General features: G+C 39.0%; 1 protein-coding gene across 3 annotated transcripts in view; it reads right to left on the bottom strand.

The window, feature by feature from the left end:
* The window catches only part of FAT4 (FAT atypical cadherin 4), a 170,325-nt gene extending 146,856 nt beyond the window's left edge, over positions 1-23,469 (bottom strand). For all 3 annotated transcript variants that reach the window (XM_024745170.1, XM_024745169.1, XM_024745171.1), the window contains exon 1: positions 17,983-23,469. In XM_024745170.1, the coding sequence (XP_024600938.1) occupies positions 17,983-23,154 (5,172 nt within the window). In that variant the 5' untranslated portion in view covers positions 23,155-23,469. The remainder of the gene's footprint in view (positions 1-17,982) is intronic.
* Positions 23,470-23,986: the final 517 nt, after the last annotated feature.

Genomic DNA, 23,986 nt, shown 5'->3' with positions numbered 1-23,986 from the left:
GTTCTAGGGGTGGTTGCCATTGTTGTTCAATAATTATTATTTAATAACCATGCTGTTATTGTTTAATAACCATTACCTGAGATAGGAATAATGTTGAAGACAGATGAATAAATATAGTTCCTGACCAAGATACACACATTCATCAAATGTAAGCATGGATAGAGGCATCTAAGGGCAAAGGTAGCTCCTAAGGGCAGAGATGCAGCCCAGAATGGACCAGTGTCCTAGCAGGAAAGGAGGAAAGGCACAGTAGGACTGAGTGGCAGCCTCAAACTATCTAAGAGTATCTTAGATACTAGAATATCTCTGGGATGAGGCCCAAGATGGATATATTGTAAGTCAAACTCTATTTAGTTACACAATGATATCTCATATCAAATATTTTAAAAACAGGAAAATATAAAAAATAGGTATTGTTTTACAGCTGTCTTCTCAGACTGTAGACCAAGAATATGATTGCACTTCAAATAATTTAAAATATGCAGACAACCCCTTATGAAGTACAATAACTGAATTCTTTTTTTTTTTTGAATTCTTAAGTAAGATAAATCATCTCAATTGTGTGAAACCAGTTACTATAATCAATTAGTAAAACTTTATTTCATCATAGCAACCTTCTACATTTTCTGATAATGGTTTATGTGACGTTTGTCTTCCTGTTGGACTGTTTGTCCCTCAAAGGCACAGATCTGTAAAACGCTAATTTGAATCTCCAGTACGAAACATCCTTTCTGGCACATTGAATACTGGGATGAAAGTTAAGGATGGGAATCAATATAAAGGCAAATAAATTGTTCACAATAAAACATCCCTTCTAATTTAGAAGTCCTTTGATTATTGCCTATGTGACAATGTGGAGAAACAAGATTTTAGCAAGGTGAACATATACATCTGGGCAAATGGCCAGGAAAAAGATTAACAACTCTGTTTCTGTGTCCATCTACCACCTCAGAAGAAAACTGGAAATCCTAAGTTGCTTGAATTCTCCATTGAGAAACACTGCAAGAAAGCTCTCAAACTTGGTCTCATTTAAAAGCAGGTATGAAAAACTGAGGTGTTGTTTATGCAGCTCTCAATGCTGTAACCTTGCTATCTTGCCTGATTAATGACAAAATTAGCATCTATGCAAATGCAAAAAGGTGACAAGGAAGTGGACTAATGCTTATTTGGGGTGAACATCCTGGGTATGCTTATTTATTTTATTTCTCAAAACAGCTCTGTGAAATAGACTTCACAAGGAGGCAGCTGACACACTAGCGTATTAAACAGCTCCCCTAAGATCATGAATTGTACTACTGTGTCGATACCAGAAGTCCTTGCTCTTCCCACTGTTTCCTAAATTTGAATTCAACAGTCTTTTCCTGTTCACCTGCTCTTATAAGGAAAACTTTACACATGAAATAGCACTAATCTTCAATGCAACCCTCATATAAATATACCTGGTTATATGTACATAGGTGTTTTATAATATATCAATGTATTTATAAGTGCAGGCTCCATATTACCCCTTCGTCCATGACTAAGTCCATATTAATTATCAGTTACTAAATTGACGTTAATTATCCTATTTTTTCTTTCCTCTAGAGCCATTATTAAAAGCAAAAATGGATTCATTCATTTTTAACTATTTAATTAGGAGATCGGTTTAGGTATATCAAAGATAGTTAACATCTAATTTAATTCAGTTAATCATAAGTTCAACCATTAGCAAACAGAAATTTTCTGTGATTCCTCAGCATGTCTTGCCTTTTAATGAGATTCATGGTTAATCTTTGAAGCAAGTAATGTTCTTTGAAGCAAGATTATTAACTCTTTAAAAAACATTATTTGATTGTATTGTTCAGTATTTAAAAAGTGAATATTCAGTATATAAATATTCCAAACAAAAAAGTAAGATCTGGTTATGATATCTGGTCAGGATTCAAACCAATGCTTTCTTTTATATTTATGGGTTTTTTTCTTTTAATCTCATTCTTTCTATTACATTAACAGACAATGATTTATAATAATTAAAGAGCCGTAGAGTGTGGTGGAAAGAACAAAAGCTTTGAAACCAAATGAACTCAAATCCAGCTGTACCACAAAACAATTTACTCAAATTGTTATGGTCCTTGATACTTCATCTGTGAAATGGAGATACTGTTACGTGCCTCAAAGAATTTTCAAGAGGAGTAAATGATATATTTGCAAAATATATGCTACAGTGTATGACACAAGTTGGAAATCAACAAAAACTGGAATCTTCCTATCACTCCAGATCTGCTTAAATTTATTTGCTTTTGTAATCAGAGTACGCTTAAAATTGTTCCAATAAAAGTGCCTTGACATCAGAACAAACACATTGAGAGCAGTACCATGTTTCATTTCCTCTTTTAAAACAGAAAGACTCCTTATTCAGAAAAGCACATGTAAAATGAACAGTTTTTAACATAATTTTTCTTAGAAATAAAACTTGTAAAGTTGCAGTGCTTACAATGCACTGTTGGAATATTTAAAACTGTCTCTTCTAGATGTTTCAGATATGGTATTAAATTGAAATAAAGGTGTTTTAGAGTTGTTTCTGAAGTCCAATTTCTAACAGGCTGTCTTTCAACAAAGTTTTTATTTTAATTGTTTTCCCCAGGTAGGCTGCCTGTGTTTTAAAATGACTTCAAAATTTGATACTTTTAAAAGAACACAGTCCATAAACTGGAAGATGCTTATCTGTTTGTACATTATACTAAAATTAAAAGAAGAATCCTGAAATTAACTTAAATTAAATTATATGCAAATAAACAATTAAACACTACACCCATTTCCTTATCTTAGGTAATAACCTTTCTTTTCTGAGTTATACCTTTCAGCTTATTAGTCACTATCATTTAAAAGTTATTTTTCTACCTGATATAGTAGAATGAGAAAATAACCAAAGAGGTATTTTTCAATGTGCTTCCTGAGTAATTTCCCTAAAATTAGGAAATGTAATTTGTAAGTTTGGTTTTGTTTCCCATCTACATGGTATCATTAGAAATGTCATAACAGTTCCTATATAAACAGTAGCTATTTACATGCCCAGTAGCTGTTTACATTTTTTTTCTTTTTAATCATTGCCTTCTTGACCACACAAGGAGTAAATAACTGAATGCAGCATCAATAAGAGTAAACCAACAGACTTTTAGGAAAATATGCACTGCTATGTTCAGTGGTTAAGATAAATGGTTAGAATTCTCTCCCTTTAACAGATGAAGGCGCTGTAGCTCAGAGAAGTTTAACTTCTGCTTCAAGGTCACACAGCATGAAAGGGTAAAGCCAGGATTTGAATAAAATTAGTCTAACTTTCAAATTTATGTTTATTTCAGTATTTAATCATGCAGTGTACAACTATACTCTATATTAAGAATAACAGAGAACTCTTTCAGAAATTGAAGTACATATTAAATCTTTTAATTGAGGGTTTAAAATAATTAATTTTAGAAAAAACTAAAGTCAGAAAATAAAATGTCATTTAGAGTTTCACTTCATTAAATGTTTACCCTGTGCACTATAAGAAGTTAGATTAACTAACATAATGCATTTACTTAGGCCATTATTTTTTCAAATAGTATTTGAGGTAGAACGTAGAGACAAGCTAAGAAGTAAATGTACAATGTGAATTATTTAATTTTAGACATATATAGCAAACACCTTTCTCCTGGAAAATTGCCTTTGCTTAATGTTAATACTGCTCAAAGCAACACCTCCCTAACCTCCACTATCCAGTATCTAAAACTACCAATTTCTTTTTCCTTAGCAAAAATGTTTTCTCTAAATGTATATTCTCTTGGTTGCCAAGCAACCAAAATTCTTCATTTAAGTATAAACACACTGACACACAGGCAGAAAAGTGCCTAGAAGAAAATACAATAATAGACACCTCTATCAGCTATGGCCATCTGTGCTCAGTTTGACCCAAAGTTTTGGCAAGCTTATGTGGTCCCTCCTATCCCAAAGCATCTTGTCCTATAAAGAAAATTTTTACTCCCACTTCCTTCATTTTCCAGCAAGTCTGGGGTCAAGTGTGTTCTAAATCTGCCAGGCTGTGGACATGAAATACTAAGGATTCATTAGTTACTTATAATTAATTACAACCTCAATGGATAAATAAATAACTTTCCCTATTTTATTATGCAAAGTAATAAAATATTAAGCTGCAGTTGCAACACAGGCAGTTCTGTCCCATTTAGTCATATACATGAATTAGTACTTTAATCTTTTTAGTGGATAATTGAAGTTACCATCTTAAAAAAAGAGACTGAGTCAACTTTTTGTATCAATTAAAGGACTGCCATACAGCTACCGGTGAGGAAAAAATGCTACAATAAAGCAATATAATTAATTCAAGCTGAATTTAGTAACTCAATTATGTTTCTAAGAAATGGCCACAATCTAAGACACAAGTTGCTAGATGTGGGCCAACTATTTTAACCAATTGCTTTAAATGAACTTTTAAAAAAATACAAGTAAAGCTAAAATCTTACCAAAGGATTAAGCTATAATCTTACCGAAACCCCTATCATCTGGTTACCCCTGTGATGTGCTGCAGATACGCTAATGTGAAAACCTCAGTAGGAATGTCCATCATGTGATTATAAAATATTAATCCACTACGTGAAATAAAGCCAAACAAGAGCACTCTACCAACGAGGGAATCTCTTTTGATCCACAAATAAATTATTTGTTAGAATGGCAGTTTTACAATTTGTCATAAGTACATTCTAAAAGACATCACAATTAATCTCCAAAACACACAAGCAACTCATGCAGCTCAATATCAAAAAAACAAACAACCCAATCCAAAAATGAGCTGAAGACCTAAATAGACATTTCTCCAAAGAAGATATACAGATTGCCAACCAACACATGAAAGGATGTTCAACATCATGAATCATTAGAGAAATGCAAATCAAAACTACAATGAGATATCCTCTCACACTGGTCAGAATGGCCATCATCAAAGAATCTACAAACAATAAATGCTGGACAGGGTGTGGAGAAAAGGGAACCCTCTTGCACTGTTGGTGGGAATGTAAATTGATATAGCCACCATGGAGAACAGTATGGAAGTTCCTTAAAAAACTAAAAATAACACTACCATACAACCCAGCAATCCCACTACTGGGCATATACCCTGAGAAAACCATAATTCAAAAAGAGTCATGTACCACAATGTTTACTGCAGCACTATTTACAATAGCCAGGACATGGAAGCAACCTAAGTTTCCATCGACAGATGAATGGACAAAGAAGATGTGGCACATATATACAGTGGAATATTACTCAGCCATAAAAAGGAACGAAACTGAGTTATTTGTAGTGAGGTGGATGGACCTAGAGACTGTCATACAGAGTGAAGTAAGTCAGAAAGAGAAAAACAAATACCATATGCTAACACATATATATGGAATCTAAAACAGAAAAAGAAAAAAAAAGGTCAGAAGAACCTAGGGGCAAGACAGGAATAAAGATGCAGACCTACTAGAGAATGGACTTGAGGATATGGGGAGGGGGAATGGTAAGCTGGGACAAAGTGAGAGAGTGGCATGGACATATATACACTACCAAAGGTAAAATAGATAGCTAGTGGGAAGCAGCCACATAGCACAGGGAGATCAGCTCGGTGCTTTGTGACCACCTAGAGGGGTGAGATAGGGAGGGTGGGAGGGAGGGAGAAGCAAGAGGGAAGAGATATGGGGACATATGTATATGTATAACTGATGCACTTTGTTATAAAGCAGAAACTAACACACCACTGTAAAGCAATTATACTCCAATAAAGATGTTTAAAAAAAAAAAAAAAAGAGAACTGGGGGAGGAAAAATAAATAAATCAAAGACATCACAATAATAGGAGATATTGAAAATCTGTCATTGTACTAGTAAAAGTACCATTGAGAAAATCATCACTTAAAAATAGATCTCTTTTGAGCATCTGAGATAAATTCTTCTTAGGTTCTTAAGGTTTAGAAAATCTATATTTCTTTTGTTAACTGTCTTATGTATGTGCTTGTTTAGTCTAGGACACCATGACTTATCTACCTGATCTTATTTCTCTGTCTGATTTGGCATTTAGAAAATTAAACTTAGTGGACTACCTAAGTCATACATTTCTGTATGCTAATCTTACATATTCCAGGATTACTTTTTAGCTACACTTATTTTTACTTCCTATAGTTTAACAATTTTATCTTCCTTTCATTGTATATATACTTTTGTAACCTTCAGACCCACTGTAGCATGAAGTGGCTTCATATATAAATGTACACACGCACACACACACACACACACACATTATATATATATATATATATATATATATATACAGAGAGAGAGGGAGAGAGAAAGAGAGAGTAAATATCTTGACTGAAAAACAAAGTTACATACTATAGAACACTATGTCAAGCAGAAGGGAAGCACATCTTCTTTGGGTATTTGCTTTTTTTGAACAATTTCAGAAAGTAATAAAACATTTTTCTTTTCAGGGAAATATTTTAATTATGAATTAGAAAATTCTCACTTAAGAAGTTACCAGCATTTATATGTTTTGTAAAAAACAAAGTAGTTTTGAAGAAAAGATAGTTTTACCTATATTTGATGGAACCAGCCAATTTGACTTCAATTAATAGAATTGCATTAAGCAATTGACAAAAAATATTTTTTCAGATTAGGTTCTCAGATAAACACACATGATTTCATGGTAGTCAATACCTGACAACTGAGAGATGAACATTTCTCATCTAAATGAGAGAGAAGGCTTTAAAATGAAAGACACTGAATAATCTATTTTAATTTGCTTGTTTCATAAGCAACTAAGCCTCTCAAAGTTTCTGGATTAGTAAATTAATTCCCTTAAGAGACTATAACTATTATTGAATTATGTCAACAGTAATAAAACGATGGATAGGTAAATAGCATCAAATTAACCACAGACGGGCAGTGTGGCTTAGTGCCAAGCATGTGGACCAAAGTCAGAAAAAACCTAAGTGTTACTCTAGATTTGTGATCACATGCAAATCATGAGATTCTCTGTGCCTTTTCCTTAAAATGAAGCAAAAAACACCTGATATGCCTCTGTACAGACTTGTTAGGGAAATTTAAAAAAAAAAAAAAAGGAGGGATAGAGTTCTAAAACACTTTGGAAATAGCGTCTTTCAAAATGTTAATAGTTCTGTGCATATCTGCATTTTGGAGAAAAAGGAAGGAAACTAACAAACTTTAGTGAGCACCTTGTTTTTCCACCCTCACAAGAAGCCATGAAACAGGTAATCATTTCCATTTTACAGATGAGAAAAATGAAATTCAGAGAGTAACCATGAAAAAGCTTGAATCATGCTTCTTCCAAATCAAAAGCATGCACTATTTCACATAAACTTCAGTCAGAATGAAATATTAAACAATATTTTATTTGCTGCATTTTATTAATCAAGTTTACTAATACTGTTGATGTTAAATATTGAGCAATGGTGTAAATTTGAGAAAAGAATGACGGTACTTAAACGTATCAATGTCCAAAGTAGAATATTGTTATCCTGCTTTTTTGCAGAAAGAAAAACATGGTTTACAGTAAGTTAAGATTTGCTCTCTAAAGCAAAATTTGATAAATTCTAAGGAAATGAGAAGACATGGTAATAGAGTAGCACACATTGTTATATATACTCTAAAATGTTCTACTTTACCAAAATGTCTATAAAATAAGCATTAGTGATCTCACTGTACTTTAGACAATACAGATTTCTGGATATTGAGTTACAGGCTCTTAGCCAGTCAATTCACGCAGTCACGGTCATTCTACCCAGGAAAATCAGTCCTGGCCAATTAGCTAGCTTCACTGATTTCAGAAGAAGCTCCATGGCTTGGCTTGAAATATGAAAAATGACTCCTTTCCTTCAGCACGCATCACTGACTGAGCTTCTGGCCTTTAAGCAGCATATTTGCAGCATGTTCAACAGTAATTCCTTACTTTATCAAAGATTTACTGAGCATCTGCATTGATCCAGCCCTATTGAAGGTGATGGGAATACAGCAATAATAAACAGATGAAAACCTTTCCCCAGTGGAACGTATATTTTAGAGGGAAGACATACCATAAACAAAATAAAGAAGTAACATATGTGTTATGTTGGGTGATGATAAGGACTAAGAAGAAACGAAAAGAAGAAAAGAGAAGAAGGAAGGTTGAGGGAATGAGAACTTTGCAAGGTGACTTTGAGAAAAGATATGAGAGAAGCGCAAAGCCAGCAGTCCAGGCTGAGAGCCCAGGCAGCCCAAGGCAGTGAGGCAGGAGCTCCCGAGGCTGGGCCACAGCCCACAGTGAAGCGGCTGAGCAAGCTTAGGGAGGGACAGCCAAGAAGAAGAGAAGTCAGGAAATGACTGACTGATGAGAGCAGGCCACAAAGGGCCTTGGGGCTCACTGTAGGGATCTGGCTTTTACTACGAGTGAAATGGAAAGTTTTGGGTTTTGAGCAAAAGAGTGAAATGATCTGACCTACATTTTAAAGGATCATTCCACCTGCTAGACTAAATCAAAGAGATGAAGGACAGAAGCAGGGAAATCAACTCATCCATTCATTAGTTATTCATTCATTTATTCATTCATTCATCCAACAAAAATTTACTTTGTGCCTACTATGTTCCAACTAATGTTCTAGGCTCTTGAGGTACATCAGTGAACATAGCAGATAAATACACCTGCCCTTGTGGAACTTCATTCTAGCAGGAGGAAGACAGATAAAATATAATCAAAATTACAGATCAGCAAATTATACCACACATGCACTTATACCTGTATAGTGTATATATATTATTCAAAGTAATGAGATTGGTTGGGCTCGTCACCTCAGTGGAATAGAGTAGATTAGAAAGAGAAGAATTGCAAGAATTGATTCCAGGGGCATCCCAGTGTTTAGCATTTCGGGAGATGAGAAGAAGCTGGTGAAGGAGGCTGATCAATTCTACGGGGGAGGAATATGAAACACTATAATAGAGAAATGGAGATCAGGCAGGATGAGGGGGTGGGGAGCTCCAGTAATAAGTCAGTAAAGGAAGGTTAGTTCTCACTTAGAATGTGAGATATGAGCAAATACTTGGAAGCGTGGGAGGAAATTATCCAAGTAGGTGCCCTGGAGGAAAGAGCATTCTATGCAGAGTGAGGATCCAGGAGCAAGAGCTTTGAGGCAGGTGTATTCCTAGCAAGTTTTCGGACTAGCAAGAAGCTAGTATGAGTAAAGAAGATGAGCAAGGAAAGACAAGAGTGGGAAAGAATGATGGAAATCAGTAAGAAGATGTCTGTCTTCAATAATCCAAGGGAAGGATGATGGCATCTTAGATAAAGGTCCTGCATCGGCAGGCAGACTCTCAACCACTGCACCACCAGGGAAGCCCTATATATATTTTTTGTTGTTGTTGTTTTTGTTTCTGTTTGGCTGCGTTGGGTCTTTGTTGCTGTGCACAGGCCCTCTCTAGTTGCAGAGAGCGGGGGCCACTCTTCGCTGTGGTGGGTGGGCCTCTCATTGCGGTGGCCTCTCCTGCTGTGGGACATGGGCTCCAGGCGCACGGGCTTCGGTAGCTGTGGCTCGCGGGCTCAGCAGTTGTGGCTCACGGGCTCTACAGCGCAGGCTCAGTAGTTGTGGCGCACGGGCTCAGTTGCTCCGCGGCACGTGGGATCCTCCCGGACCAGGGCTCGAACCCATGCCCCTGCATTGGCAGACGGATTCCCAACCACTGCGCCACCAGGGAAGTCCTAGATATATTTTTAAGAGAGAGCCAAGATTAACTGACAGAGTGCACATAGGGTGTGAAAGTGAGAAGTCAAAGAACACCAAGTTTTTTGACCCGAGCAGTTAGAAGATTGGGGTTGCCATCAATTGAAAAGGAGATGGCTGAGGGTTCTTGAGTCAGTTTTTATTGGGGAAGATATCAAGAGCTCAGATTTGGAAATGTTAATTTAAAATATCTATTAAGAAACTAATCAAATGTAATGAGTAAGTGGTTGGTTATATGAATATGGAATTCAGGAGAGATATACAGGGTGGAGACAAAATTTTGGACTCATCTGTTCATATGTTATTTAAAATCATGCGTTTGATTGAGATCTTCAAGGGAATAAGTGTAGATTAAAAAGGAAGAGGTTTTCAAGAACTGATTCTAGGGATATTCCAACAGTTAAAATTTGAGGGCATGGAGATAAGCTGGTGAAGGAGGCTGAAAAGGAACTGGTCCAAGAAACAGAATAAAAATCCTGCGAGTTTGATTACTTAAAAGTATATATACAATGGGCACTGAGACCTGCTCAATGGATGTAAACACGTGGCTGTCATGGTGGCTTTGGTAAGAGCAATTTTACTAGAGTGGCAGAAGCCAAGCCTGATGGGGGTGGATTTAAGAGATAATGAGAATAAAGAAGACAGGAAAGGCAACTCTTTCAAAAATTTTGCTGAAAAGGGAAGAAAGTAAATGAGCCAGTAACTGGAAGAATGGAAATATATTCTCACGGCACATCGAAAAATAAAATGAAGAACTGACATTATAGGTCCATTTATTCAAGCCTAACCTAAATAAAGATTAATAGGGACCTAAAGTAATCCTACTATTGGGTCATTAACTAAACTTCACTTTACCCTATATTTCTTCAGTCACCAGTATGAAGAAATATAAAAATATGAAAACAACTTTTTACACAGTAAAACTTGTATGCCTATGAGAGTATAGAAAGTATCAACCTTTCTTTTAACATGTTGTGTTGTGATTAAACATACATACTCAAGTCAGACTGCTGGGTTCAAATTCCATTCCACCATAAACCAGCTCCATAAACTTGACCTCCATTAGCCTTGGTATCCTCATTTGTCAAATGGTGAGATGTCATGGATTATGGTGAAGGCAAGACAATGCCCCGTGCTCACCAGTAAACACTTTATATATGTTATGTTTATATATGTTAGAATCTATACATGATAAAACATTTCAGAAAAATGTCAATAATCTGAAACAAATAATCCATAACAATGCCATTGGCTCCCAGCTGCCAGTTGTCAGACAGCGTTTATAAATGTCTCTCAGCATTTCCTCAATACCTTAAAACTTGGTTTTTATTCCCTAATTGTTTCCTAAATATGCATACATGTCTGGAAACTGCATCCCTAGAGTCAATTCTTGACTGCCACATGTAAATTATCTTCCAGTTAGATTCTGTCATCTTCATGACTTTATTGTCCTATTTTGTCTCAGGATTTTAACACCAGGGAAAATCCAGTAATCTTTGTACAATGGTTGCATACATGTTAGTACATGGTACTATATATATATATTACATGTATATATTTTATAAATGATATTTGTCTAACAGAAGTTTTAAAATTTTTCACTTCTCTGCCTTCTTCATACTCTCTCCTCCTTATTTATTGTACTACTAAAATTGGCTGCTGTTGTCACAGACTACTTAAAGCCTGAAAGCATTAGAATATATTTACCATATGCCATATCTAGGAGGCTTTAAGAAACCCTTTAATTCATGTTGGCCATGTCACTTGCCAGTTACTCTTCTTCAATTTCCACTCCCAAGCTCCTTATTCTGAATACTACCCAATTTCAGGGATATTCATCAAGAGCTGAACCTTAGACATATTAATTCTTGGAAGAGAGGACATACCTCAGGGCCTGTGGAATCCTTTATAGTCACTAACTCAACAGTCCCTCACAGCTAATGAGGTTCTTTGGCAGTTTTTCATTGTAATGATGGCAAAGTGCAAGCTGCAGACAGTGCAATGAAAAACTGATTCCACAAAATATGAAGCATATAAATATCTTTTCAAAACTATTCCTAGAGTAGTTGCCTCCAAAGTCTAATGGAACAATAAAGGATTAAAATAATTCGGGTTTTAATAAAGGCAAAGAGAGAAATAAACAATAACTTTGTCAGAAAATAAACTATGTCTATGGAAATATCTCAACAAAAGAGAGAGACCAAATCAAGCATCCTGAAGCCATATATGAAATATGCAACATGAGCTTTGTCCATCAATATTCCTGTCTGTGATACACATTTATACATGTCTTAAAAACTTATAGAGGCCTTTAAGTCACAGTTTAATAAATTTAATAAACACATACCAACAGGGAAAAAATAGAATCAGAAAATAATCATAGATTGTTTAAAAAAAAAAACAATGTGGAAGTCAAAAGTCGAGGAAGTAAGAAAATGTTTTCCCCCTTTGAATATAATCTTCACACTCCACCCACACAATTTCATCATTATTCCTTAGGAGAGTAAGACTTATCATCTGAAAATCCAAAAATGGATTCTCCACCTATTCTCCACAAATAAAGTACAGCAACTGTTTCCAACCTGTACAGTACCGTAAATTAGGAGGGTCACTGCATATACGTGTGCGCTTCCTTTGTCTCCAGTGCCTCTCTCTCATATTCTCACCCTTCTTCCCTGCTCCAAAAACACCTCCACAGGTCCTCAACTTGGAATCCTTGCTGCTACCAGTAACTGACCCATAGGAATGTACAGCATCTGCTGATGGCCTTGATTGAGGCAGCAAAAGTCATGCTTCTCTTGGTTCAGACAATACATAATACTACTTTCCAAAGAGTTTTTAATCTTGAAAACAAGATTATCAAAAGCATACATGTATACTTTTATCTATGGAATAAAAAAGCCCCTCTCTTAACAAAGGCCACAGATTACCCTGTCTTTATAGGACAGTAGCTATGAACACAAATAATGGATTACGCAAGTCTGGATGTGATTTTTCTTTCTATCAATCTGAACCTAAGCAAATCATTTAACTTTTCTGAGACTGTTTCCACAACTACGAAGTGGGAGTGATATGACTAACGTTGTTGTGAGGCTCAAATGATAAAAATCCCTAAAGAAACAGTTAGCACTCAGGTCAATGACTGAACATAGTGATATGCAATAAATTTTATAATAATTATTATTATCATTATTATTAAATATTCAGTTCCGTTGCTTATATTTTGCCTGTGAGGAATGACACACAAGATATACATACATTTAATATAAGGTGCACTAACTCTTCTTCTAAACCCTTTGGAAGAAAATCATTTCTAAACTTGATATTCAGTATTGATATTACAAACGCCTCCATCATTTCTCCTGGAACTCTTGATGGTTTCACTGTAAGAATAAATGTATTTATTATCAATTGCTAAAACTCATTTCTAATCTAAACGCAATCATAATTTGTTCACTTAACATTCTAAACACACTTGTAATAGAATATTTCTAGTTGCTTTTTTTGTTGTTGTTTTTTTTACTGAATTGCAAAAATCTCAGTGCCTACACCAATGGTTCTCCCACTGTGGAACATGGGGCCCTAGGCATGCCAGAGACCCATTAAAGATGCCTGGGAAATAAAAAAACTGTGGTCATAATTATACAAAACACTGTTTGCCTTTTCACTATGTTGACATTTACATTAGAGGTGCAAAAGCAAAGGGCAGGTAAAACTGCTGGTGCCTTGGCACAAAGCAAAGCAGTAGTTCCAAAGTATTCAGCTCTAATTGTATTCTTCACTTACTAGGCACAGTAAAAATGAAATGCCAGTGTCACTTAAAAACTGAAGAACTCTCCTTGAAGAAACAGTAAAATGATTAATATTATTAAATCTAGACCATTAAATCCTGATGTCTTTTCAATATTTGGGTGACAAATAGTGAAACGTGCACAAAGAACCATTAATCTGTACCACAGTAAGTAGTCTCAAAGAAAAGCATGTGTGTAATGGATTGAGTTGAAGGCTGAACTAGGTGCTCTATTTACAGAATACAATTTTTACTTGAAAGAACAACTGACAGAGAAACTACACTTTTTTTAGATTTGCTATGTGACAGACATTTTTTGTTTGTTTGAAAATGAACAAAGGAAGCCTAATACATCAGGACAACAACTAACTAATTACTAATGATAAAATTTGAGCTTACAAGTGAAAATTCAAATTTGGAAAACTTCAAACCATCACCATGAGGTTGTGAGTCAATATATTTAACGACTCTTTTGATAAGATCCTTATCAGTTATAACCAGTATTTTCCAAATGATCAATGCCTGATATTTCTAAGTCACACATAGGTAAAATTTCCATTCAGAATGCAAGATAGATCAGTATTTTCATTCAACAAAGTATGAAAAGTTCAATGGTAGGGTTTCAGATTCCTAACTGCAAGTAAGTTTTAAGAAACAGCCAGTTGTGGAATTCCGGTGTAGTATCAAAAGAAAATCATCAATTATCTGAAAAGGATATCAAAATATCTTTCCCTTATCCAGCTTTGTCTATCTGAGTGAGAACGGATTATCTTCATGTACTTTAACCAAAAGAACATATTGCAGTAGATGGAATAAGGAGATTTGAGAATCCAGCTGTCTTCTCTTAAGCCAGATATTAAAGGGATTTATTAAAAGTGTAAAATAATGTCTCTCTTTTCATTATTTTTTAAGTTTGGCAAAATTAAGTTCTTTTAATAAAATAAAATAAAAATATGTTATATGGTTAATGTGATTTTAAAGAAATTAATAAACATTTTAAAATTTTCTCAGTTTTAATGTTCAAAATATAAATATTAATAGATAAGACACACCTAAGCAAAAGCTCTTGGGGTCCTGAGACAGACCCCAATTTGAGAACTGCAACCTAGAAGCATATACAGTATTTCTCTCCATTTAAACCCTAAGTTCCATGTGAGACCACCCACCTAAATTCCTCTTTCCTCTTTGAGTCTTCTGACAATTCTCAGTTCATTTGTAGAACAGACATAATTAGTATGTCTTTATGTCCTTAGTTCAAATAATGATCGAGATCAAATTTACTAACCTCCTTTATTCCCCCAGCTTCTCTCTGCTGATTATTCCTGAAGCACAAGAATGCACACACCAGTCTTAGCTCTTCTACCATCTCATTCAGCAAACATGTACTGAGCACCTACTATACACCAGGCTCTAGGAGATATTATTATCAAGGAGATATTATACTAGGAGATAATAAAGACCAATGAGGTGGGATAGGGAGGGTTGGAGGGAGGTTCAAGAGGGAGGGGATATGGGGATATATGTATACACTTAGCTGACTCATTTTGTTGTACAGCAGGAACTAACACAACATTGTAAAGCAATTATACTCCAATAAAGATGTAAAAAATAAAAGAAATAAAGACCAATGAGACAAAGCCTTTGATCTTCAAGAAGTCCAACCCAGTCCCTAAGTTGCATGTTCCCATAAAACACATATTAAAAGAGAAATGCTTATGGATATGCTACATCTCCAATTTTTTTGTTGAACCTAAAAAAGTGGTACGAAGTGTATATGAGCTATTCTAACATAATCAAGACTCTTCTTAGAATACAAAGATATAAAATAAAAGGATAATAAACCTTGTGTCTGCAACATAAAAGCCATCCTTCAAAGACACTCTCATCCATGCCAAAGTTTTAGCTATGACAGGTAGGGGCAGTGAAGGTGTACAACTGGACAGAGCTCTGGAATGAGAAGTATCAGAGCCAAGTCCCCAGCACCGCCCCCTTCCCCCCCACACACAAGTGTCAGAGCTTGAAAAAGAATGCAGATTAAATCATTTCTCTTTTACCCACTGACCCTCTGCTTGTCCATGGAATGTGATCAGCCATGACTCTAGCCAGAAACCTGAGTAAGCAACCCAGACTCCTATCAGTGTACATGAATAAATTGTTAAAAAATGCATTGGAGCAAAGTTTACACTTAGAAACAAACAATTGAAATATCACCTCTGACAACCAGAGGTAATTTACAGCTTCTTTTTGCAGAATCATGGTAAATTAACTGTTTGAGCAGAAGGAAAAAAACTTTATTGTATACACTTGAAAGATACAACCAATAATAATATGAAATTCTAGCTCCCAACTACTGCTTTCAATATTCTTTGGAGAAACACATTTGCTTTTAATTTTAGGAGTGGTTGGAACTTGGGAACTCAAACTTGGTTTACAATTTCAGCACTTCAGTTCACAGAAGGTACCCTGACAAACAATTTTTTTCTCATAAAAAAATCATCATGATGAATCCTCTCCAGATTTTTAAATAGGCTACAGTAAATATGAATAACTTTTCATATTGGTGTTATTTGAGGTTAAAAAAAGTAACAGACATATAATCCCCTATTCCTAACAAAATGGTTTATAATCATTATTTTTTAGTCCTCGTGCCTAATGCAGAAGCAGCACTATTTAATAAATTTAAGCTAAGCTAATCTTTGCATATCTCATGGATAAATAATAAGACTAAATAAATCTTCTAATGAAAACAATGGACATTTATTCTCACTGCAGAGCAAATGTAATGCATTGAACCAAACAACCAATAACATAATTTGTTTTACAGTTTAACAAATTTAAAGTCTAGAATGACTTAATTGCCTGTTTTTAATAGCTGCTTAAATCTCTTCATCTAAGAAATAATTCCAGAGAAGGAAGGTAGAGCGAGGGAGTGGGTTTAAGGGAGGAATAACCCCAAATCAAAATAAAATTACATGTAAATCATAGCCTGAGTTAAACCAAATAGCTCAATAAGTAAGACCTACGTTAAGATCTTTAAAAAACTAATTAGGTAAAAGAGGACATATGGGTTAAAAGTTTCTTCAGGTCTATGTGTATAAGGTAAAACTGAATTCCACTTAAAATTTTATCTCTAAGAATTATATCTCTATTAAGAATTATATCTCTAATTATATCTCTAATATCCTCTAGGCCATGAATATACTGTTCCATCCATAGAATAGACATAGGTAGCTAACATGAGAAAAAAATCACAGGGGATGCAGAAAGATAATAATAATAAATGAACATTTTTAAATGAAGAAAACCCCTCACCTCTGTAAAAACAAGAAAAAAAAGCAAGAAAACAAACACATGAGCCTCAGTTTCACTAGCATGTTGTGTCTGGGTTACTGCCGAGTATCACAAACCACATTTGATATTCTGTGTTTTTGGCTGAGTGACACCAGAATCTCTTTGAAGGGAGTGAGGAGAGAGAACTTAGGAAATGGCAAACGAGCTTTCCAGAGTATAGCTGTATCATTTCTAGTTGATTATCAAAACAGCATTGGAAGTAGTTCAATTAAAAAAGCAAATCAATGAAACACTGAGGTAGTAACAGCCAAAAATATACCCCGGGAAAGGCCAAGCTTGAAATCTTTTGGCTTATGCTTTGAAACACTAGTTTCTTGCCCATCAGCAGACAGAACAACTTGTACCTATACCATGGCATTGAACAACACAGTTTCGTCTCAAGAAACAGCTTCTAATCTCTGATCATCCACAGCACATTACATGCTTTAGTTCAAGAGGGAAGAGAGAGGATTACTCTAAGTCAGAAGATAGTGCCTAAAATGTGAAGGCAGATGAAATCAGGAATCTCCCCAAACTTGGCCCAGCACACTGAAATTAGTCACTGTCTATAAAGAAACTGCCAAGACTGCTGAGGATGTGAAAGTTAATACCGTCCTGATGTAAACTGTCAGTCCACGGCCACTCCCCCTTGAAAGCCATGCTATAATGCTGATTTCTACCAAAGTTCTTCATTTTGGAATACGGATTTCTTAAGTCTGAAATTGCTCATTCTCTGGTAGACTTCCTTACTGTGAGGTGTTTAGTTTAGTGTGGTGATGTAACTTAGATAAATGAATTTTTTTTTGTACTTCTGAAATTGCTAAAGAGCTCTCATTAGCATTACACAAATGATGGTGTGAGATGAAATATAAGGTAAAAACTGTTCATTGTTTGGTTTTGATCAGGATTGAAGCTAAATTGCATGTAATTCTTGTCAGTCTGTGTGCCAGAACATTTTTATATGCTCCTGTCAGTAAAATGAACAATCAACAGTAAAGGTAAATTACTACAGAAAGTAAATATAAAGAGAACGATCTTCCTAAAAAACACATCAACAAATAATCATAAGGGATGACAAAATCATTACCTCTGCTCTCTGTGTTCTGGGAAAAGCAGTTGATTTTTCTATGGCATAAACATCCACCAGGTAAAGACAGGCTCCTTGTTCGCGGTCCAGAATGGCTGCAGTCTGAATTATGCCAGTTTGTCGTCCAATAGTAAAGAGACGTCCCACAGTTTTTTCTTCACAACGGACTGAAACAATATAATACTCCACTGGGGCTTCAGATCCTCTAGGGCTAGCTGCTTCTATTGATATCACATTGGTGCCAATGGGTTCTCCTTCCTTCAAAATAGTGATATATTTGGGTTGTGTAAAAACAGGTCCATCAAGGCCCTGAAGAATGACGGTCAATTCAGTGGTTGATTTCCTCCTTTCAGGGCCAAGGTCTGTTGCTGAAACTATGAGATTATAGATCAGCTGAGAAGGCACCAGCGCTGAAGCCACTCTCAAGTCTCCACTATAACGATCCACAATGAAGGTGTCTGTGTCCCCATTGATGATCTCATACTCCACCTCTCCATTCGCCCCTTCATCTGGGTCGGCAGCCATAATTGTTGTCAGAACAGAACCAATCACAGCTGAAGGGTCGGCAGCCAGGGCATTTTGTGATATAAACATTGGAACATTGTCATTGAGGTCTGTAACCAAAATGGTCACGTTTTTCAAAGCATACCGTCTAGTTTCAATAGGCACAGCTTGATCATTGGCTTTTACAGTTAACTCAAAGAGATTAGCAAATTCCCGATCTATTTCAGCATTTGTATAGATAGTACCTTTGACTTCATCTATGCCAAAGTGGTTGCCCCTTGGCATCTGTTGGATGATCGTATAGCAGAGTTGCCCATTAATGTCTGCATCAGGGTCATGTGCAGTCACTGAAATGACAGACGTTCCAATGGGAATGTTCTCAACAATAGACTTGAAAATATCCCCAGGAGGGAAGCTAGGAGGATTGTCATTAAAGTCTCTCACATGTATAACCACCGACATTGTAGATGAACGAGGAGGCCTTCCTTGGTCTTTTGCTGTTATATTTAATTTGTACAAAGACTGTGTTTCAAAGTCCAATTTTTTGGCAAGAAAAATACTCCCAGTGTTTGGGCTAATGCTGAAAGTTCCATGATTGTTAGTCCCAGTAATACTGTAATGTAAGTCAGCATTGTCACCTGAATCTGAATCAGTTGCAGTAACAGAGGACACGAGTTCACCAATTCTCATGTTTTCCAAAACATCAACAAATAGTGTTGATTTAGGGAAAGAAGGGGTATTGTCATTTTCATCTAAAATATCAATATTTAAGGTACAAGTCGAATTGAGGGAAACTGCCCCTGAATCCACTGCTTGAATTACAAGGGAATAGGCAGCTGTCGCTTCATAGTCTAATTTGCCAATAAGTGTCACCTGACCAGAGGTACTGTCTATAGCAAACTGTCTTTCTTCATTTCCTTTTATTACAGAATAATGAATAAGTCCATTATTACCTTCATCAACATCTGAGGCAGATACTCTTAAAACTTGTGTCAGGTTGGCTGCTGACTCTGATATTGTCGCTTGGTAAAAGTCTTTTAAAAACTTGGGAGCATTATCGTTTATGTCCTTCATGTAAACATGTACTGTGGCCTGATCCTTGAGAGGCTGAGGGAGCCCCTGATCTGTTGCAGTGACTGTAAAGCTAAACACTGCAGTCCCTCTCCGCCTCATAAGAGACTCCCTGTCAAACTGATGAGTATTTGTAATTTCCCCACTAATTGCATGCAGCTCAAAATCTGGCTGCACCATTTCAAAAGAATACCTTACTTCTCCATTTGGCCCAAAGTCTTTATCTATCGCACTTACTTTGCCCACAAACGACCCAGCTCTCTGTTCTTCTTCAAAGTAAAATGTGTAATTGGTACTGTTAAAAAGAGGTCTGTTATCATTTACATCTTCTAAAATTACAGTAACGTTCACAGTAGCACTAAGGGGTTCCACTGCTCTGTCAGAAGCAACAACCAGTAAAACATATCTGTCTTGAAGTTCACGGTCCAGTTCACTTTTTATATACAATTGACCATCTGGGAATATGCCAAAAGCATCCCCTGTATTGCCTTCAGCAATGCTGTATGCAATTTCACCATTTGCTCCTGAATCCTTATCAAAAGCTTGCACTTTAAAGAATCGAGAATTCACAGGTTCTGACTCAGAAAGGGTGACCTCATAAGAAAGTTGGTCAAACACTGGTGGGTTGTCGTTTACATCATGGACATAAACTGTTAAGATGAAACTAGAGGAGAGCTGGGGAACACCCACATCAGATGCCAAGATCTCTATCTGGTAGGAACCAGCGTGAACATCCAGGGGTCCTAGCAGACTAATATTACCATTCCTTTCATTGATAGTAAAGAGGTTCTTGGGGTTTTGCTTCAGGCTATAGAGTACCATGCCATTGACACCTTCATCAGGGTCCACAGCTTTGGCTTGGAAAATGCTGTGACCTGCCTGCCAATTCTCTACCACATTCACACTCTCTACTGCCTGAAGGAAATGGGGAGAGTTGTCATTTAAATCCTTAACTGTTATGTTAACCATAGTGTCTCCAGTCACTGTGCCCCCACTGGCTACTACTTTCAGCTGATAAAAGGATTGCTCTTCTCTGTCAATCACACTTGCTGTGGTAAGCTGCCCAGTGACCTGGTTGATAGCAAACATACCTTTCTGATCCCCGGTAGTAATGAGATAACTGATGTTGGAATTGAGATCCATGGTGGATGCAGACACACTACCCACATGATATCCCAGAGCCACATTCTCAAAGACCACGAAGCTGTAGGCAGCCTGGCTGAACACAGGTGGGTTGTCTTGAGTGTCCAATACAGTGATGGTTACTATTGCCTGGTTTGGAGACTGTAAGTTGCCACCATCGGTAGCCACTATTTGCAACTGGTAAGCAGTTTTTTCTTCTCTGTCTAGGGCCATTCTTGTAGAAATAACCCCACTCTGAGCATTGACCTGAAACCGAGACCTGTCCCCAGCTGATATACTATATTTGACAGTTCCATTGAGACCCAGGTCTGGGTCAGTGGCAGACACTGTGGTGATGTAGCTACCTCCAGGCTCATTCTCCTGAATATGAGCAAAGTACTGGACTGGGTAGAACACAGGGCTGTTGTCATTAATATCCAGGAGGCTCACATTGATTCGAGCCATTGATGACTGGGGAGGGGAGCCCAGATCTGTGGCCAGAACCAACAGGGAGTAGAAAGCTTGCTCTTCTCTGTCCAAGGAGGAGATAGTACTCAACCTCCCCGACACAGGATGCAGGCGGAAGGACCTCTGGTCAGTCTCAGACTCTTGGAGGGAGAAACGCACTGTCCCATTGTCACCCAGGTCCCCATCAGTTGCCCCAAGCACCAGTAGTTCAGTCCCCGTTGGGGCATTCTCAACCACAGACACCTCATATCCTTCCAGCTGCGTAAATACTGGCTTTTCATCATTCACATCCAGGAGGGTGACTACAAGCTGGGCATAGGAAACCTTGGGGTGAACCCCCTGGTCCCGAGCACTGATATTCAGTACAATCTGGGAAGCGAGTTCACGGTCCAAGCCCCCAGCAAACCCAGTGGTCACCAGGCCGCTGTGTTCACTGATGTGGAACCAACCTAGTCCATTCCCAGAGACAATGCTGTAACGCAGATTAGCATTGAGACCAGAGTCGCCGTCAGTGGCAGACACTCCACTCACATAGCTTCCCGGGGGCGCCTCCTCGCTCAGGTTCACTCTGTACACTTGTTGGGCAAAGACGGGAGGGTGGTCATTGATGTCATTGACGAAAATCACCAAGCTCGCCACAGAAGAGCGCGCCTGAACCGCTGCGCCAGGGGGCGCCCCGTAGTTATCAGAGACAGAAACTGTTAGGTTGTAAGAAGGGATGCGCTCCCGGTCCAGGGCGCTGGCTACTTTGATGAGGCTCAGGTTCGGCACTTTGCTGCTCTGCACCTCAAAGTGGCGCTGCTCGTTGCCCCCAAGAATCTGCACAGAGATGTTCCCGTTGGCCGCGGGGGAGTCTGCGTCCGTCACGGTGAGCAGAGCCACCACAGTGCCCACCTGAGCATTCTCATCTACCGAGGCGTAGCGTGAGGTGGCAGGGAAGTAGCGGAATTTCACCACAGGGTCGTTGTCGTTGACGTCCAGCAGCTGAATCAGCGCCTCGGCGCGCCCAGTGAGGGAAGGCACGCCTCGGTCCATAGCCTGCACGGTAAGCGAGTACTGGCGCCGGGCCTCGAAGTCCAGGGGCTCCCGCACCGTGATAAGCCCAGTTTCGGGGTCCATTTGGAAGGGGGTCCCCTCGTCCTGCAGCCGGTAGCGGATATCCGCGTTGGTGCCCTCGTCCGCGTCCGCTGCCGCCACCTGGAGGACGCTGGAGCCCACCGCCGCGTCCTCAGGCACCCCCGCCTGGTAGTGGGAACTACCAAAAACTGGGGGGTTGTCGTTAATGTCCTGCACAGTTACGTTTACCTGAAGGTAGCCCCGCCGCTTCGGCTCTCCCTTGTCCTCCACTTCCACCAGTAGTTGGTACTGCGGCGTGACCTCGCGGTCCAGCCCGCCCTTGGACACCAGATGCAGGAACGCGCCCTCGCCACTCGGGTTCAGGGTGATGTCCAGGCGGAAGCGACCCGCCTCGTTGCCCTGGACGATGCGATAGGACCGGTGGTCCACACCATTGGAGCCGATGTCTGAGTCGGTGGCCGTATCTAAGATGACTTGCCGCCCGCTGCTACTGTCCTCCTTGAAAGTGACCACAATCGAGGGTTCAGGGAAGACCGGGGCGTTGTCATTGAGGTCCCGCACCAACACTCGCACTTCGGTGGGGTAGGTGGGTGAGCTGGAAAGAACCACCAGGTTGATCACGTCGCTGGGTAGGCTCTCGCGGTCGATGGTGGCAGTGGTGTACAGGGCCCCGGTGCTACTGTTTATGGCAAACAGGGCGTGGCTTTCGCTGAGTCGGTAGGTGAAGCCTGGGCGCGTCTGGATGGTACCCACCAGCGTGCCCGGAGGTTGCTCCTCCAGCACCTCAAACACCTGGCGCTGCTCGGCCCCGCTGACCCGGGCCGGCCGCGGTAGCAGTGACAGCAGCCAAAAGACGCGAAGGAGCTGAAATAATGATAAAGTGGGCAGCGGGAGCCACGGGCGGCCCCCCCTGTCTGCTGCCAAGTCCATGGTCCTGGCTCCCTGGAACGGTGTGATAAAGAGAAGGAAGAGGTGAGGCAAAAAAGAGTGATAATGACAGGGATCAAGTAGGCACCAGCAAACATGCAGCCGATGTATCTGTCTGGGAGCTGTGCTATTTCAAAGAACCTCCAGTCCAGCAGAAGCAAGTCGCATCAGCAAAAGGCTCCAGGTAGCCATCTGGACGCTTAGCGCGGGAGAGATGCCTTGAGGAAAAGCGGCAGGGCATTCCTCGGGGCACTCCTGTTTGTTGACGAGTCCCCAGAAAAGTTTCTCAAACCTCCTATATTTTCCCCCTTCACTTTGTTTTCGAATCCAGAAAGTCTGAGCGTTTTCGGCTGGGTGGATGTGAGTTGGGAGAGGTTGCCTGTACTTAAGGTATATGAGGAATCATTGCAAACAATTGTCTTCAGAAACTTTAGAACTTACCCAAGGCGAAGAAACTGAAGAGGGAAGGACAAACGTCCGTAGCGGTGTGTGGAAAGAACAACTGCGCACTGGGGAGGGGGCGATGGGGAACCTGGAGATTATCAAATTGCTTTCCCAAAAGCTGGAGACGAGGGATTTCCTCGAGTCCCCTCTCCTTAAGAACGAGGCTGCAACGCCCCTCCAACAGGGCTGCAGAAGTGGCCGCTGAGGCCCAGGCGGCGGCGTCTGAGTGCGGGCAGCTAGCAAACTGCGTTCCAAGCGCTCGCTTTGGCGCTAGGTTCCGGTACCCGGGAGCGCTCAGCTCCGTCCCTTCTCCTCCAGCAGGAGCCGCCGCCGCCCCTGCTGCGGCTTCGAGCCCTTAGTCGGGCACAGGCAAAATCCAGCGCTCCTCAGC

This window comes from Neophocaena asiaeorientalis, unplaced genomic scaffold, assembly GCF_003031525.2.
Source record: "Neophocaena asiaeorientalis asiaeorientalis breed wild unplaced genomic scaffold, Neophocaena_asiaeorientalis_V1.1 scaffold65, whole genome shotgun sequence".
NCBI lineage: Eukaryota > Metazoa > Chordata > Mammalia > Artiodactyla > Phocoenidae > Neophocaena > Neophocaena asiaeorientalis.
This window is presented reverse-complemented; position numbering and strand designations above follow the sequence as displayed.